The sequence below is a fragment of the Pyrus communis genome, chromosome 7 (genome assembly GCF_963583255.1).
Source record: "Pyrus communis chromosome 7, drPyrComm1.1, whole genome shotgun sequence".
Classification (NCBI taxonomy): Eukaryota; Viridiplantae; Streptophyta; class Magnoliopsida; order Rosales; family Rosaceae; genus Pyrus; species Pyrus communis.
The window spans coordinates 7,862,974-7,880,214 of NC_084809.1; the positions used below are offsets into that span (position 1 = coordinate 7,862,974).

Here is a 17,241-nt window from a genome sequence, read left to right on the forward strand (position 1 = left end):
CAGTATACTTGGGAATTTGTTTATATGCAGATTGTATAAATGTAGAAGCTGAATCAATCGAGGAAAGAATGCAATTAGTGGCGTGCACATATTCCCGAGCTTGCCTTAGCATGCACAACAAACACACAACGCCTCTTAAGGTTCACATTCCCATTTAATTGTTTACAAATCAATATTACAACTTGGTACTACTATATAGCTAACAACTTCTAAACTAATAATTTCAATTGGCAACTAGTTTGGCCAAGTTGTCCTTTGCTTATTCTCACATGTCTTATCCTCAAATTTGCGAGTATGTGGCAACTAATTTAGTTAGAGTAATGTTAGGAAGACTAAATTTTGAAAACTAAAGAATATGAAAGTTGATGATTGGCTTATTAATTAAACGTCGATAAACATGCTCATTCCTATTGGTAACACATCATTTGGTTTGCATGTTTAGTCTCCAAATTTAGTCTCCCTAGCATTATTCATTTAGTTAAGTTGACATTTTACGTTTTGTTGAAGTATCTTTGGATTGAGGACCTCTTGGATGTTATTTAGAATGTCCTTTTTAATATTTGTAATAGCTTTTTAATAGAACTGCTATCGTTTCATTATATATATATTGTGCTAACGACTACACAATAAGGTGAGCATTGATGTCAGTCAGTACTAAGGTCTGGAGCTTGGAAAGTGAGAGGTCTTAGGTTCGAATCTCGTAGATTGCGAATCCGATACCAAATTAAGCTGCCCATTGTGTGGCTTTGCTGAACTCCTTCTCCCCTTACAATAAAAATATTGATGTACTCAGAATAAGGTGAGCATTGACCTTTCACCTCCCATTAATGTTTGTGATAACTCAAACATGTGTCTTTTCACTTCACTCTTGTTAACCTTCACATTAATTGTTATTTTTTCAATTTTGAAAAAAATTAACCAAGGTTAAATAAAATGATATGTGTAAATTGATTAGGTGCATGGTGAGTATATATCATAGTTTATCGTGGTGAGCAAAAATGTTTTCCCCAAATTTTAAACCAAGTAATGTGTCACCAATAGGAAATAAGCACGTTAATCAACACTTAAGTAATCAATCATCAACATTCACATAATTTGATTTACAAAATTTGGTATCCCTAGCATTACTACTTAAATAGTAATGCTATTCTTACAACATTTAAACCACCTTATGAGGCTACTTATTTGTTAGTTATTTTAACTTTTACTTATTTTTATTTATTTTTTTGACAAACGATAGAGTTAATTAGTGGGTTAAATTGTTTGTTAGGGGGAGAGGGATCGAACATTTGACAAACGATAAAGTTAATGGATCAAATTATTTGTTAGGAGAAAGGAGGTCAAATCCACACTAGAATGCGTAAATATAATTATTTTTCACTACTATATATTGTAAAACGCTATTTATGCAAAATTAGACAAAAGGGAAATATCCCAACAAGACTTGAACCTAAGAGATATTAATTGGCTCTACCCACTTGAGCTACACACCCATTTAGGATTTTCACGTTTCTTTTTCCACTCTTTCTTTCTTTTCCCTCTCAGTAGTCAGTCCTATACTCTTCACTCCTTCCCTTTTCACCTCCTCAGCCCCTGGTGACGTATGTCCACAGGATCGCCAAAGCATTTGCCCAAAATTGATACTTCTCCAACCCATATATATATATATATATATATATATAGGTTCGTTCTTTTATTTTAAATGATTAATGGGCAGTATACTTAACATAATCAAGGAAGCAACTTCTAAACTAATTAAAATAATTTATCCAATAAATATTTCAATTGGAGTAAAGTCAACCGTTTAGCCTTAAAAAATTATATGTTCAAGCAAGTGACTAAAGGCTAAATACATCTATCAGCAGATTAATGATCCATAACTCATAACTGGATAGTAATTAAAGTCAACTCCTTGTTTTGAACACTTGTATATATAGACATGACAGGCTCTTCTGGCACTTCATAGGTTGTGCCAACTAATCTCCTGGGGTTCCAAGAAGTTGAAGTCAAACCTGCTAGTACTACAATGGCTGCCATGAAAAGGTAAGATCATCTCATTTTCTAATCTTCAAGAATAATCAAAACCTACATGACAACAGTTTGAGTTCTGATCTGATTGAAAATATGTTTGTGTTATTTTGTAGGCCTGAAGACGTTGCAAGTGTCGACGTCTATACAGCAAAAGGTCTCCTCAGTATAGGTCACCGTTATCTGGATGTCAGGTGCGGATTCATCTTATTACTAGCTAAAAAAATAAATGATAGAAGAAACTCTTGTTTTTTCTGATCCAAAACTAATAAGAAAATTTTAATATCAATAGGACGATTGAGGAGTTCAACAAGAGCCACGTTGAAAATGCCATGAACATTCCTTACATGCTCATCACAGAAGAAGGTATATAATGTTTCTTTCAGGATATGAATTTATATATATATATACCCACATACAGAGCCTTTAACAGAGGGATCCTCATTTTTCTCAAAAAATTAGGAATTAGTTGTGGAATCCACACTATATTTAACTTCAATGATCTGAACTATCTATTTTCAAGTTACATCTTATAGATCATCCTTGAAATTATTAGTCTAATCGGAAATATTTGAAGCATCTAATTGAGTTCAAATAGATTAATGAACAATATGTTTTAAGGAACACTGAAATTTTATAGTGACAATTAAATAGGCAAATGATTTTGGATTGAATTGAATTTTTGTAAAGATGATCTGTGAATCGAAACTTATAAAATAATACGGTTCGAATCGTTAAAGTTTGATGCAGAGTAAATCTCATAACTAGTCCCCATTTTTTCCCTAAAGGGCCTGAAATATATATATATATATATATATATATGTATATATATATATATGTATGTATGTATTACATTCCAACTCTAACAACTCAGTTAGCATATAATTCTGTTTTCTTTTCAGGTAGAGTGAAAAACCCTGAATTTCTCACGCAAATTTCCTCAACCTTCAAGAAAGAGGATCACTTGGTCGTGGTATTTACTAAAACATCATCTCGACGTTGCCTAATTTTTCGTTCTTTCTTAATGTCATGAGAATTCTCATCTGATCAGCGCGGATTTTTTTGAAATATATTTGAAGGGTTGCAACAGTGGAGGAAGAGCACTTAAAGCTTGTGTTGATCTTCTAAATGAAGCAAGTTTCCAAACTTACAGAGTTCCTTTAATTGCTTGCCATTATTCTGGTTTTTGATTTTTCAGTCATAAATTTAACGAGAAATGCATTACAATGGCAAAATAATTGCAGGGTTTCCAGCATGTGACCAACATGGAAGGAGGGTACTCCTCTTGGGTGGACAGTGGACTTGCCAGTGACAAACCATCCGGCGAGTTGAAAGTCGCTTGCAAATTCCTCCCTTGAAAATTACGCAGATTAATTTGTTCAGCTTTTCTATTTCTAATAGTATATCTCCAGACCTTAAATTTAAGGTGTCAAATTTGGTTTTTAGGGCTTATTTGGATTTTGTCATATTGTCCAACTTTTCGCTCCAACCTATCTGTCAAAAACAATAAATATTATTGTTTTATTTTTATTTTTATTCTTTCTGTTATTTAGATACAAAATTACATAGACTTTGGAACAATACAAAGTGTCAGGTTTGTGACCTTCGTAAGGTTGATCCGGTCACATAGTGAAAATAATATGTAAAGAGATAGTGATAGAAAACAAACACAAGATGTACGTGGTTTATCCTAAGTTGGGCTACGTCCACGGGGTAGAGGAGTTCTCATTACTAGTGACGAGTTTACGATACATAGGTTCAAGCATAATCATCATTGGTGAGTTCTAATGACAAGTACAATATGATATTAGGAATTTATTGTAGGAGAATGATCTCCTTTTATAGTTAAGGAGAGTATTCGACTCCCGTCTGTTGTTAACGTAGGATTGTAGGAGCTTTGTTTTGATGTTGACGCATGTCGTGTTGTGATTGGAGAGGAAATCGTGTGTTTTGGCAAGGTTGCCTCAACATGACTTCTTTAGTGGGTTAGGTATGAAGTTGACTAGTAGTTGGTAGTTTTGGTATTTGTGAAGTATGGTACAAACAACATGGAATTTAAACTTGGAAAGTGAAGGTCCTAAATTCCAATTTTTTTTTTCCGTGAAAATTCTAAACTTTTATGGTTATGAATCCAAATTAAAAAATTAATATATGCCACTTTATAAATTCTTACTTTTACCCAAATTTCAAGATTATTTTTCTCGTTTAAAATGGAGGGTAAGGGCATGCAAGCCTTTTCAAGAATGAAAATCCTCTGGTAACTTCTGGTTCATTGAACGAATTGCACGAGTTGTGGAGCTAGGGTAACCATGCCTGTTCCCCCCAAATTATTAAAATATGAAAGATGGATATTTTCAGTATGGGTTGTTGAGATATAACAAAAGAGAGATCACCACTCGGAATGGTAAAGCATGGATCAAGATCCTCTTCTAATATAAGAATGAGGATCCTTATGATCAAGGGATATGGATCGTTGGATAAAAATCCAATGGTTATAATTATTATAACTTTAAAAGGATCATTCTGTTTGTAACCATTGAATTTTCATCCAATAACCCATATTCCTTGATCATGAGGACTTTGATTAGGAGAGGATCCTGGTCCGTAAAGCAGACCGGCAAATTAGGGTGTATAACGTGGAGAAAGGACGTAATTGCGGAAAAGTCTACAAAGACTGATTTCTTGGCAGTCCTGACATGGGCAACAGGACAAGGGAGTATATGGTGGCTCCCGAACAACGTAGTTGCTTGACAACTGAGAACTGTCAAGATTTGATACGGGTGAGTGTGGATAATGATGCTAGTCATTTCTGACGTGACTGATAGAGATTTTTCCCACTTGCAGAAATAAAGATAAAAACAATTTAAATACTTAGAGTACAAAGTAATTGTAATATAACAACTCTAACAAGATCGTGCTTGTTAGGAATTGAATGAATAATTTATATTAAATCAAATCTTAATTAATTATTTAAAACAAAGTTTTGAAAAAAAGATGATTTTGTGATTTCAAATAATAAAAACGAATTTAATAGAAAATAATTAAATAAAGTGACAAAATAAAATAAAATAAAATAAAACGGTTTTTGAAAATTAAATTGTAAAAGCCTAAGATTTCGCCGTCATCTTAACAATCCTATATAGTTCTTTCAATTACTTATGACTTACTTGAACCCCCAACATAGAGCGTATATCAAACATGCAACCCGTAACAACCCCATGCATTGAAGGTTAGGTTTTCCTAATATAAGCCTACTTGGACCCCCAACATAGAGCGTATATCAAACATACAAGCCGTCTATAATATTCAGATCAAATCTAAACATGCATGACTCATTAAGCTTTGTGAGACCTTTTAAAAACCATACAACTCTTAAGACGTGGTATTCATCCTAAGTGAAGTTGCACATATTAATCACAAAAAGCCTTCGTCAATTTTAGGGACTAACCTCTGACCAAATTGAATCAAATTACTTTTCTAAAGATCCTAATAGTAGCTAAGCATTAAGAAAATTAGATAGTTTAAACCGGTGATTAATAATTCAAACCTGCATGCATAATATCACAAGCAAATTGAAAAGAAACTACATATTCTTGCTAAGGCTCGTGGCTTCGCCCTAGCAAATGATAGAAAACACCTTGAAAATAAACTTGAATCGTCAAAACCTAACAAAGTTATCCAAAATATTATGCGTTCTTCTCCTCGTTCTCTCCTCCAAATCCTAATGGCTAAAAAGCCTTATTTATACTACCAGAAAAAAAAAAAAATACTAGGAAACCAAATAAATTAGGAAACATAATCCTAATCAAATATGAGAAATCTGCCAAAAATCTGCACAGCCTTAAAACAGCCACGTTTTTTGATCTGCAGCGCTTCAAAACAGGCCAAAAATGGCTAGAATTAAAGTTTGAGATGGCTTGAACATAATTGCAGAAGACCTTGAACCCAAAAGACATCATCTTGGATGCCAAAAAGCCCAAAGAAGCCCAAAACGTCACTTTGACAGCACTTCGCGCTGCTTCTTTATTTCATCACCATAAATAAACCGCTTGGTATAAAATTATGAAACTTTGATACGATCAAGTTCAGAGACACATGAACGTCCTCCAATTTGAAACACTCCAAAATTCATCTGGTTCATCATGTTTTGCTCTAGAGGAAGTCGAATGTTCTACATTAGAAATATAATTCAAAGTATCAAACTTCTTACAAAATAACTAATAAATTAATATTAAGAATAGGGTAAAATATATAGTATAATATCAACTCATCATTGACATATACCAAAATATTGTTGTAAGGTTATCTACGGCTGATGGTTTGGTGCAATGAAAACGCAAAAACTTTCTGCAGTGGATGAGGAGAATAGGGATGAAGACGGATTTCTTCGTATCACCTACAGTGTAGAAGACAAAGGAGGAGTGCGTGCATCTCATAAAGAGCTCTGAGTCAGTCGAGATGAATGAAATATTATGATTAATTAGTTTTATGAGATGGCAAACATGAGACTGTTTTGCTGGAATTTTGACAAGGAAACAAGAAAAAATAAATATTTTACACGCAAGCACTTCACACTAAATGACATAAACAATGCATATATATCTTGAAGATATTCCTTCCAACCCTAATCATCCTATACACGGCTCGAATTAAAGCTTTGCAGCCTGTGGTCTAAAGTATAATTGGCTTTAGCCACTTCATTTGACTATTGTGGTGGCTTCCTCATATAAAAGCCTTACGACTTTTATATTTCAACATGTAATGGATCGAGTTGATAGATACACTCTCAATCCCGAAGGCGAAGGGTGCTACACTCTCGGGGAGCCCACCGCTTGTCCCTCCATTGCAAATTTGTTACGTTCTTGACGAAGAACCATGTATCATGTATGGATGCATGATCTAGCTTTTTCTTAATAAAACTTGATTCACCAAATTATCTAAAGTTCTTGACGAAGAACCATGTGGACTGCTAGCTTCTTCCGCAAGTTTCTTCCACTCCATGGCTTTATTTTTCATTTCCTTGCCCTTCTCGCCCTCCATTAACTCTCTAACAAGCTTCTCCACATCATCTCTCTTGACATCATTTTCAATCTCCAAACCGCAGCCCCAATCATTGCATGTATAGTAACAGTTGGTCGTTTGCTCAGCAAAGATGGGCCAACAGAGCATAGGCACTCCTGCACACAAGCTCTCAATGGTTGAATTCCAACCGCTGTGTGTCAAAAACCCACCAACTGCCGGATGGTTTAAGACTTGCTCTTGAGGGCACCAACTCGGTATAAGACTTCTTTCTTTCGTTTCAAATTCAAATTCAGGTGGCAAAATTGCCGATTCACCAAGAACCAAATCAGGCCTAATCGCCCACAAGAAGGGAAGCTTACTATTTGCAAGTCCCCAACCAAACTCCAAAATCTGTTGTGGCGTGAGGAATATTAAGCTGCCAAAATTCACGTAAACAACTGAATTTTGCGCCTTGGTGTTTAACCATTCGAGGCACTCAGTTTCTTCTTTCCATAGACTATACCCCATAGACTTCAAAGGATCTTTTGGTAGCTGATCCAGAAGCAACTGGAGAGGGCCAATGGCATAAACAGGTGGAGGCATAGATGACAAAGCACTCAAAGCATCTGGCTCCAATGCATCAAACGTATGAACAACAACAGCTGAAGCATCGTGAACTCCTTCCACTGCTGCCAAGGAAAATTTAAAGACAGTGTCATTCGGATCTGTAGTTCGAAAGCAAGTTGGGAGATCCCTCAACCGGATACCCTTCATTCCCGGAACCCAATCTATTGCCATGTCCAAAAATCCGTTTGTCAAGCTGCTCTCATCTACAACACAACACCCAAGGTAATGATCAATAATTTATTAAATTAACAATTGGCAAGCAGTATTTAGAGCCTATCTGTGACTGCTTCTGAAAGAGCTATTTATGGGTTGTAGAATAATAAAATCATGTTATGTGCTTCTTCAGGAAGCTCCTCCAAGTGATTAGATTTTTTATTAACTTTCTTCAAATTATTATAACAAATTATGTATTTTCAACATTTCTAACCTTTTAAAGGTGCAATTCCCTTTTCCACCAAAACAGGATATTGTTTAGAGCCCAGGAAGCCGGCTGCAGCGAAAGTAAAGAAGATTACGACAGGAACTCCAATCTCGTGAGCAGCTGTGATGGTGGATGGCAAAAAACCATCTGAAACCATACAAGTCACTGGAGGATTATTGTCCTTCAGTCTCTTGAGGAGGTTACAGAACGGAGCCAAGAAGTTCTTTACGATGGACTCCAGAAGCAAGGGGAGGTCTTGGCGGGTATCGATATCTGAAAGGCCATCTGGGATTGTTTCGTACCGAAAGTCAGGCAATCCATCAAGGGAGTTGGGGCCGAGAGACTTGAGAAAGCGCTTATGGTTGTACTCAGTGTTGATAAAGGTTATGTGAAAACCTTTGTGGTGGAGGAGCTTTGCAAGTTTAAGCATCGCCTTTACATGGCTTGGAAGTGGAAGCGGAGTACATACAACATGAGGCTTATTGCCTCCTACTTCTATGGAACTAGTCATCTCAGATTGTATGAATCTCTAGTTTAGGACATGATTATATATGGATGGATAGTGCACACATGATTATATAAAATGGATGAATATGGTTTTACAAAGAAATACTAAAATAACTATCATTTAATACAACAATTATATAGATTTAGATTTCAGTTATTTTAATAAAATATCTTTGATGGGGACGTAAAAAATATAAGATTCACATTGATAGGAGGAGAGACATTTCATAGGCTTATAAGTAAATTGTGGTACTTCTTATATTGCTAATTGGTTTAATGGTGAACCCTCAACTTTCTTCATGGTGTTAGAGCATGTTGTCTCTCTTGTGAAGACAAACGGCCACACGCACTCCACGGCACCTATTGTGCTGTCCACGTTTAAGAATGAGTCCCACATTAATGGGAGAAGAGACCTTACATGGACTTATAAGTAAATTGGGCTACTCCTTATATTGTCAATTGATTTTATGGTGGAACCTCAACTTTCTTCACAATGATTCAGATAAACAATGGACGGTTGCGTTTGCTCTCTGTACTTTGATCTCTTTGGCACATGTGTTGACAATTTCTCTTTGACCTTTCTGCTCATTCATTTTGGCTCTTTATCAGCCTAATTTTTTTTTGTTCTCTTTGGCAAATGTGGTGACAATTTCTTTTTGACCTTTCTGCTCATTCATGTGCCTCTTTATCATCCTAATTTTTTTTATCAGACTTAATCATCCTACTTAAAACCAGAATGGTATTAAAGACCGGATCAGAATTAATTCCCAAAGTAAAATGGCTGTCGTTACGGTAACAGAATCAACTAACAGTTCACAAAGATTTTCAGCAAAGTGGAACATCCGCGTGTGTTAGTATTCATTTATATAAGCATACTATTATCTGAACAAAATCCAAACGACTAATTTTTCATTGAGAAATGGCAAGACCAGCCTAACAACAATGAGTATATTTTTGAGGAAGATGCTCACCCCCCATTGGTTGTAGTTATACTAGTTTAAATTTCAAGATTTGTGTGTTAAATCAATTAAACCAAAGTAATCTAACAGCAATCAATTGAGGGGTGAGCATCACCCCTACTTATAGAGGGTGAACAAAGATGCACTCAACAAGAATGATGCAAAAAATTGAAAATGTTGAAAACAGGTGCCAAAATATTGAGTATATGTAATCAGCATTCAGTTAGGATGATAAAGAGCCACTCCTGCAGACATGCTCTCAACAGTTGAATTCCAACTGCTGTGCAACAAAAACCCAACAACTGATGGAGGGTTCGGGACTTCCTCTTGCGGGCACCAACTCATTATTAGACCTCTTTCTTTCGTTTCAAACTCAAACTCTGGTGGAAAAATTGCTGATTCACCAACAACCACATCAGGGCTAATTACCCACAAGAAGGGAAGCTTACTTTTGCAAGTATTCAACCAAACTCCAATAGCTGTTGTGGAGAAATAAAGCTCCCCAGTTAATGGATTCTTTCGGGACACGTATTGCATTTGAGGTTTGTGAGAAGCTGGTTGTTTGATTGAAGCCGTGGCATATGAAGGAAATGAGGATGCATTGGATAAAAAGGAAATGAGGATGGAAAAACAATCAGATAAATTGTTCTGTTTGCATAAAAAATCTACCCATTTTTACTCATTTGGGCCATTCCGGCTAAATATGGCATTTGGAGAATGATGGGGCAAAACATTGAACTTGGAGAGATATTTGGTTGCAAGTGGGATAGTTTAAACATTATAATATTGTTTTTCCCTTTTGTTTGGGTGGTGGAGGTTTGCCAAGAGATTTGTTTAATCAAGACAAATGTTTGCTTTTGGATGAGAAGAGACCATGCAGGCAACATACGAACATGGAAGTGGACATGTGGGGAAACAAGCCACCTTGCTTCTTTTAATTATTAGTTTATTACAAGTAGTGGAGACATGTGGTGAAAACATGTGGTGGAAGTACAAGTTGCCATTTTTAATATCATTTCACATGCAAGCTGGCAGTGAAGTTTCTTTTGGGCAAGTCTATTGTTCTCAGAAAGGAGCTCTCTCAGATCTCTATATAAAGAAGCAGAGGCACAAGGATTATGGACACTCAAACAACCAATCTATCAACTCTACTCAAATCAGCTCATCAGCTTCCTTGTATACATTTAGCTTTAGCCAAGCATCCATTGCTTTCCTTGTTTATTAGCTCTGCTGCTCACTAGTAGTATCGATGACACGTCCCGATCCCGATATTCCCTGAATTACCAGGATAGACACGTGCTGGCCGACACTCGAGGGTGATGAAAACCATTTATTGAATGCAATTACTGAGAAAAAGGAATAAATAAAACTTATAAATTTAATTATGAAGAATAAGCACTAAAGGAACGTGTTCAGAGCATCAACTAACTAGAATACTAAAGGAAATAATATAAAATTGAATGAATAAAAGAATGGGTCTTATGCCGAGATGACTCAAAAATGCCAATGCGAAAGTGCCTTGATGCCATGATTGTACGCCTTAATTTTAAGTCCTGAAGGGGGTGCAAAACAAACATGAGTGGACCAAGTTGATATATATATATATATATATATATATATACAATAAAGCAGTTATCAACATACTAACCCCCAGGTTTTATGAAAACATAATAGTATCATAAGTAATAGGTTTTTCCGAATACCCTAGCATGCCATAAAACCTTTCCATAAAACATGTCTCATATATAGTGTGCTACTAGTGGTATCAGTATCAGTAATCTTCATTTGCCAAATAGACATATCTATCACTTGCCAAACATGCATATCTATCACTTGCCAAACATGCATATCTATCACTTGCCAAACATGCATATGATCATCACTTGCCAAACAGGCATATCATCATCATCACTTGCCAAACATGCATATCATCATCACTTGCCAAACAGGCCAAACATGCATATCATCATCACTTGCCAAACAGGCCCAACCTATGCCCAACACGAAGCCAATATAATCATCATTGCCAAATAGGCATATAGTGATCACTAGGTACGTACAAAACCATTGAACATATATATATATATATATATATATATATATATATATATATATCTCAAAATCAACTTCATAGTATAAAGTCATCCACCATCTATATTATAAAGAGGTGTTCAAAAACATGTTCTAAATATTATATCGTCATCCATCAGATATTCTATAAAGAACATGGGCTATAGGAAAATTAGTAATAATTCAAAGTAGCCACAGTAAGCATGTTAATCAATTTCTCATAAAACGTTTACAAATGTATTCAGTAAATCATGTTTCTCATGTATGCATTTCTACTATTAAAACATGCATTTTATAAGGGGTCCATTCACAGATACGTAACCGCCGAAGAGCCACTCAAAACTAACGAACACGAAAACATCACAAATAATTGTCCCTAAGCACATAAAGGGTACGATTAATAAAACTCTATTAAGACAATTGAATTTGGGAAAACGGATGTCGGAAACGGATTCAGGACGTCAAATTACCCTAAAAAGGGTCCTGGATAAATTTCGTAAAATGTCAACCTAAGAATATTCTTTGGAATATTCCAACCGGATATGGGCTGGGTTGGTGAGTTTGGGCTGAAAGGTCCTATGCCCAAGGGCCTAAATTCAAAGGGTTTAGGTTTAAAGTGCACGAACCTAAGGCCCTAAAGGGAAATGGCCCAAAGGCCTTTAAATTAACAAAATAATAAAAAATAAAAGAAATAAAAGGGTTGGGTTGGGCTGCCCAAGGTTTTGGGCTTGGCAGGAACGGCCCGAAGGGCCTGGGTTTGGTGGGTCGCCAGACCTCAAGAAGAAGAAGGCCGGATTTCAGCCGGAAAACTGAACAAATTTTAAACGTTAATAACTTTGCCAATACTCAACGAAATTGAGTGATTCAAAAAAAAAAATCATAGTTATTGAAGAGACGAAGAGAATGGTTCTTCACATGACGTCTAAAGCACCGTGGTTTGGCCGGAAAATATCTCGAAAGTTACGAAGGTCGCTAGAAAATGGGTAAGATTCAAATGAGTATAACTTCTTCAATACTCAATGAAATTGGGTGAAACAAAAAGGAAAGTTGTAGCACTCCGCGAGACGAAGAGATTGATACCTTTCAGGCCAGCCAAATCACTGTGTTTTGGCTGGAAATTACCTTGAAAGAGGCGATGCTCGTTGGAAAACTAGGGAAGTTTTCCTCTGTGAGGTTCCTACGTCCAAACATCGATAAAACTTCTTAAAACCACTTCCAAACATACAATAAGACATGATCTACAACTTTTGGACAAGGTTCAAGGCTTACTTTCGTCGGAGGAGGAGAATACTCGCCGGAGAACTTCAGTGAACAGTGTAGGCCGAGAGGAAGGGAGGGTTTCGGGGTGTTCTCTTTCGATTCTAGCTCAGTAGGGTGTTAATGAAGATGTTGATGTTGTTGTGGTGCAGTTTGTTGACGAGAAGAATCCTCGGAGAGGGCTGAGATAGAGAGAGCTGAAAGGAAGTGATAAGGGAGAATGAGGGATAAGAGAGAACTGAGAGAGAAGGGATAAAGAGACCGGGGGACACAAATCAGGGGGTCGGCCCCCTTGGACACACTATTTAAGACCTAAAAATCATTTTTAAAAGTCAAAAATCCCCAAACTTAGTGAAAATACAAAAATACCCTTTTTGTTCCGTAAATCCCAGGACGAGTTATTTCAATCGATCTCATTTGTAGTTCATGTACAACTCATTTTCAGTCATTTAGATTACAAGCAATCTACAATACCAGTCATTTACTTTCCTCAGTCATTTACACTTCTAGCAACTTGTCATTTACATATTGTTCCATCACTCCATATAAGTAAAGTCCTTATCTTTAAGGCAAACAAAGAACCTTAATTTGAGTCACTCCTACTCAATGGCACAATCTCTTGGTTTGAAGTCAAACTCAGGGTGCAACCTCAATCATTCAAAACCCGTCTACTAACAGCATCTAGTAGTGGCACGCCCACACCCACCAATTTCATGTTTGAGTAAATTCCTGGCATGCCTGCAAGGCCCATGGCGAATGTAGGGAGCAAATAGGTTCAAAGGAAGAATTGCAATTCTTTATGATTGCGTGGATGCATGTACACATACAACTTGAGAAAGGGAGTCTTTTGGTTGGAATAGGGAGCGTCATTCAAGGACCACATGATTTTTCATTTGAAATTAGTCAGCCTGGAAACGATTAGTATTATTAGGAAGAGCTGCGTAGTTGAGGTTTCATCTTTAAATAGATAAGATTCTGCAACAAAAGAGGCTCCTTTTAACTCAAAAACAGTGTTGACAATCAGTGACATCTTCAGTTTAGATTAACAACACTGGAGCCATAAAGTGATTTAGGAGCATTTTCAACTATATGGTACTATTCAAAGCTTTTGAGAGTGGATGTCATAAAACCATCTGAAACCATATATACAAGTCATTGGAGGATTACTATTTGACAAATGTTATGTGGAAGCCATTGTGGTGAAGGAGGTTTGCAAGTTTTAGCATTGCCATTACATGGCTTGGAAGTGAAGAAAGTTGAAGATCCATCATAAAACCAATTAGTAATATGGGGAGTAACCCAAATACTTATAAGCACATGCAAGATCTCTCCTCTCGTCAATGTGAGATTTACTTTCAACAGAAAAGAAGTGGAAGCAAACTACTTCCAGCATGAGGGGTATTGCTTACCACTTCTTTTTTTAGGCATGCGGTATACTGCTCCACAAGCAAGGAGCATCCAACCCATCTTCATCTTGAAAGCTTTAGATCCATCTTGAAAAGTTCTAACGTCAAGACCCCTGGAAGTGGTGAGGGCTCAGGAAGTGAAGCAAGCTCGACTAAAGGACAAGTCTGTTCCTGCTTCGTCTTTCTATTCCTGATTGAAGAAATATATATATATATATATATATATATATATATATGTGTGTGACAATTTCTCTTTGTCCTCTGTGCTCATTCATGTAGCTCTTACTCATAGTCAATTTTATACTATATATTTTTTCCTATTCTTGGTATATTTTGGTGTTTTATTATGTGTTTTCAATTTAGGACCTGTAAATTTGTTCTAAGCGTAAAGTAATCAAACGGTGAATTTTTGAGTGATTCCAATTGAAGCGGGTTTGTGAGTCTGTTAAGAGGGTGTGTCAAAATTTCATAATTTTATCCTGAAGCATGTCATTGTGGCAAATTAATTATGCCCAGTGCGCAGTGCTGGCAGATTGGGCTACAGAGCTTGTTTGTGACTTTTGGGCTGGACTTGAAGAGGAGGTTATAATCTTTAATTTGATTCGTTTTGGGCCTATTTTGAGGCCTTGAAGATTCAGAAACGTGGCTATTTCTCTGCTAGGCAAATTCCTTAGTCAGACTTGAAGTGTGTTTTTAAGTTATCATTTTATTATTTTATTTCCTAATTTTTAGAAAACCTTTTCTAATAGGGATTTTAATTTGTGGTAGTATAAATAAGGCTTTTTGACCATTAAGGTTCTCTAACTTAGCAAAGCTTTGGAGAATTTCAGACTTTTTACCTATAAGGTGTTTTCAACATTTTTCTAGTTAATGATATTTTCTTTGGTTTTTATTATGAGTACGCATAACTAATTTCTTTTGTTAGGGTGAGGCCATGAGCCTTAGCATGAATATGTGATTTTATTAATTTTCTTATGAATGGATGCATACTTGCTTTGAATTATTAATCACCGTGACTAAACTATCTATATATTTTAATGATTGTTCACCATTAGGATATTTAGACGAGTAATTTGATGCAATTTTGATTGGATCATTACCCTGAAATTGAGGAAGGCTTTTTGTAATTGGTAATTGTAAGTTCACTTAAGGCGAACACCACTCTCTTAAGGGTTGTATGGTTTTTCAAAGGGTTTTCACAAAACTTAATGAGTCTTGCATGTTTATATTTGATCTGAAATCACAGACGGGTTGCATATTAAATATACGTTTTCACTTGAACATCACAAGGAAAATACACATTAGGAAAAGCTAACATTCAAATCATGTATGTGAAAATTCATAAATAATTGGCAAAATTGCATAAGATTGTTAATGGTGAAGGCGAAACCCTAGTCTTTCCCATAATTGATTTAATTTAAAAATTGTTTTCCTTCTTTGCTGCCATTATTTCCAAATTTCTTTTTATTGTTAATTTAGTCTTAAAATTAAAAAATCTCAAATCTTTGATAAAATCTGTTTTAAATAATTATTTAAGAATTAGTTTGATTACAAATTAGTCAAACAATCCTGATAGATAACGACCTTGCATGAGCGATTATATTACAATTTCTTTGTACTCTTGCAAGTATTTTACGTGATTTTAACCCTTTTTGCGCATGTACTAAAAATCCTATCATTCATCCTAATTAAAACCAAAAAATGGTTAAAGACATGATCAAAATTATGATAGTCTCTCTTTCTTCAACTATATGGTACTATTAGAATCTCATGGGAAGATATTCGAACTTTGGGTGCAAACGCTGTCCTAACCAACTCGCGTATCATAGTTTGGTCTTTTCTATGTATCACTATGTAAATTGGCTGCCATCTTCTTCTTCTTCTCTTAAAGTTACCACAAAGAAATACAAAATAGTAGCAATCACCGGATGGAAGGTACATAAGCGTCCAAAGATTAAAGTTAGTAAATTGAAGTCCAAGACGGTGACATTTTTCTTATTTATTGAGACAATAACCTCTGCACAGTAAATACTGCTACCCACAACAATAGCATTAGCAACAAGTTTAATAACATTCTAATGGATAATTCTAGCTTTTTCTCAATAGAACTTGATTCGCCAAGTTCTCTAAGTTTTTGGATGAAGAACCATGTGGACCTGTAGATTCTTCCGCAAGTTTCTTCCACTCCATGGCCATAATTTTCATTTTCTTGCCCTTCTCTCCCTCCATCAACTCTCTAATAAGCTTCTCCACTTCATCTCTCTTCACATCACTATCAATCTCCAATCCACTGCCCCACTCATTGCAAGTGTAGTAACAGTTTGTGTATTGCTCGGCAAGGACTGGCCAACACAGCATAGGTACTCCTGAAGACAAGCTCTCAATCGTTGAATTCCAACCGCTGTGTGTCAAAAACCCTCCGACGGATGGGTGGTTAAGGACTTGCTCTTGCGGGCACCAACTTAATATTACGCCTCTTTCTTTGGTTTCGAACTCAAACTCAGGCGGCAAAATTGCTGATTCGCCAACAACCAGATCAGGCCTAATTACCCACAAGAATGGAAGCTTACTATTTGCAAGTCCCCAACCAAACTCAGCAAGCTGTTGTGGTGTCATGACTGCTATACTGCCAAAATTCACATAAAGAACCGAGTTCGGGGCCTTATCGTTTAGCCATTCCAGGCACCCAGTTTCTTCTTTCCATAGACTGTATCCCATATGTTTCAAAGGATCTTTCGGTAATCGATAGAGAAGCAGCTGGAGAGGGCCAATGGCGTAAACAGGTGGAGGCATAGATGAGAGAGCATCCAAAACATCTGGCTCCAACGCATCAAAAGTATGAACAACAACTGCGGAAGCTTTATCAACTCTATCCACTGCTTCCATGGCAAAGTTAAACACAGTGTCATTTGGATCTGTAGTTCGAAAGCAGCCCGGGAGATCCCTTAAACGGATATCCTTCATT

At 36.2% G+C, this 17,241-nt stretch overlaps 3 protein-coding genes across 3 annotated transcripts in view; 1 reads left to right on the plus strand and 2 right to left on the minus strand.

The window, feature by feature from the left end:
• The first annotated feature begins 2,026 nt into the window (after nt 1-2,026).
• On the plus strand, nt 2,027-3,386 carry LOC137738931 (protein HIGH ARSENIC CONTENT 1, mitochondrial). Its single transcript, XM_068478396.1, has 6 exons — nt 2,027-2,043; nt 2,145-2,222; nt 2,321-2,394; nt 2,931-3,001; nt 3,108-3,161; nt 3,273-3,386. Exons 1-6 carry the CDS (start codon nt 2,027-2,029, stop codon nt 3,384-3,386), a joined length of 408 nt encoding a protein of 135 aa, XP_068334497.1.
• A 3,217-nt stretch (nt 3,387-6,603) lies between these two features.
• Nucleotides 6,604-8,690, minus strand: LOC137739461 (7-deoxyloganetin glucosyltransferase-like). The gene is made up of 2 exons (XM_068479034.1): nt 8,084-8,690; nt 6,604-7,859 (listed from the first exon to the last, which is right to left on the minus strand). Exons 1-2 carry the CDS (start codon nt 8,586-8,588, stop codon nt 6,928-6,930), a joined length of 1,437 nt encoding a protein of 478 aa, XP_068335135.1. The 5' UTR covers nt 8,589-8,690; the 3' UTR covers nt 6,604-6,927.
• Nucleotides 8,691-16,364: 7,674 nt separating this feature from the next.
• LOC137739463 (7-deoxyloganetin glucosyltransferase-like) overlaps nt 16,365-17,241 on the minus strand; it is a 5,987-nt gene continuing 5,110 nt past the window's right edge. Inside the window, exon 4 of the mRNA XM_068479035.1 lies at nt 16,365-17,241. This exon is cut by the window's right edge and continues 55 nt beyond it. Within this exon, the coding sequence (XP_068335136.1) occupies nt 16,365-17,241 (877 nt within the window).

What these genes read in the sequence shown, in the direction of transcription:
- LOC137738931 (XM_068478396.1), top strand. An exon ending in CACCGTTATCTGGATGTCAG is followed by an intron (nt 2,223 to 2,320) that starts GTGCGGATTCAT and finishes TAATATCAATAG; the next exon opens with GACGATTGAGGAGTTCAACA. An exon ending in GTGTTGATCTTCTAAATGAA is followed by an intron (nt 3,162 to 3,272) that starts GCAAGTTTCCAA and finishes AAATAATTGCAG; the next exon opens with GGTTTCCAGCATGTGACCAA.
- LOC137739461 (XM_068479034.1), bottom strand. Translation starts at nt 8,588, where the DNA reads ATGACTAGTTCCATAGAAGTAGGAGGCAATAAGCCTCATGTTGTATGT. An exon ending in GGGAATTGCACCTTTAAAAG is followed by an intron (nt 7,860 to 8,083) that starts GTTAGAAATGTT and finishes GTTGTGTTGTAG; the next exon opens with ATGAGAGCAGCTTGACAAAC.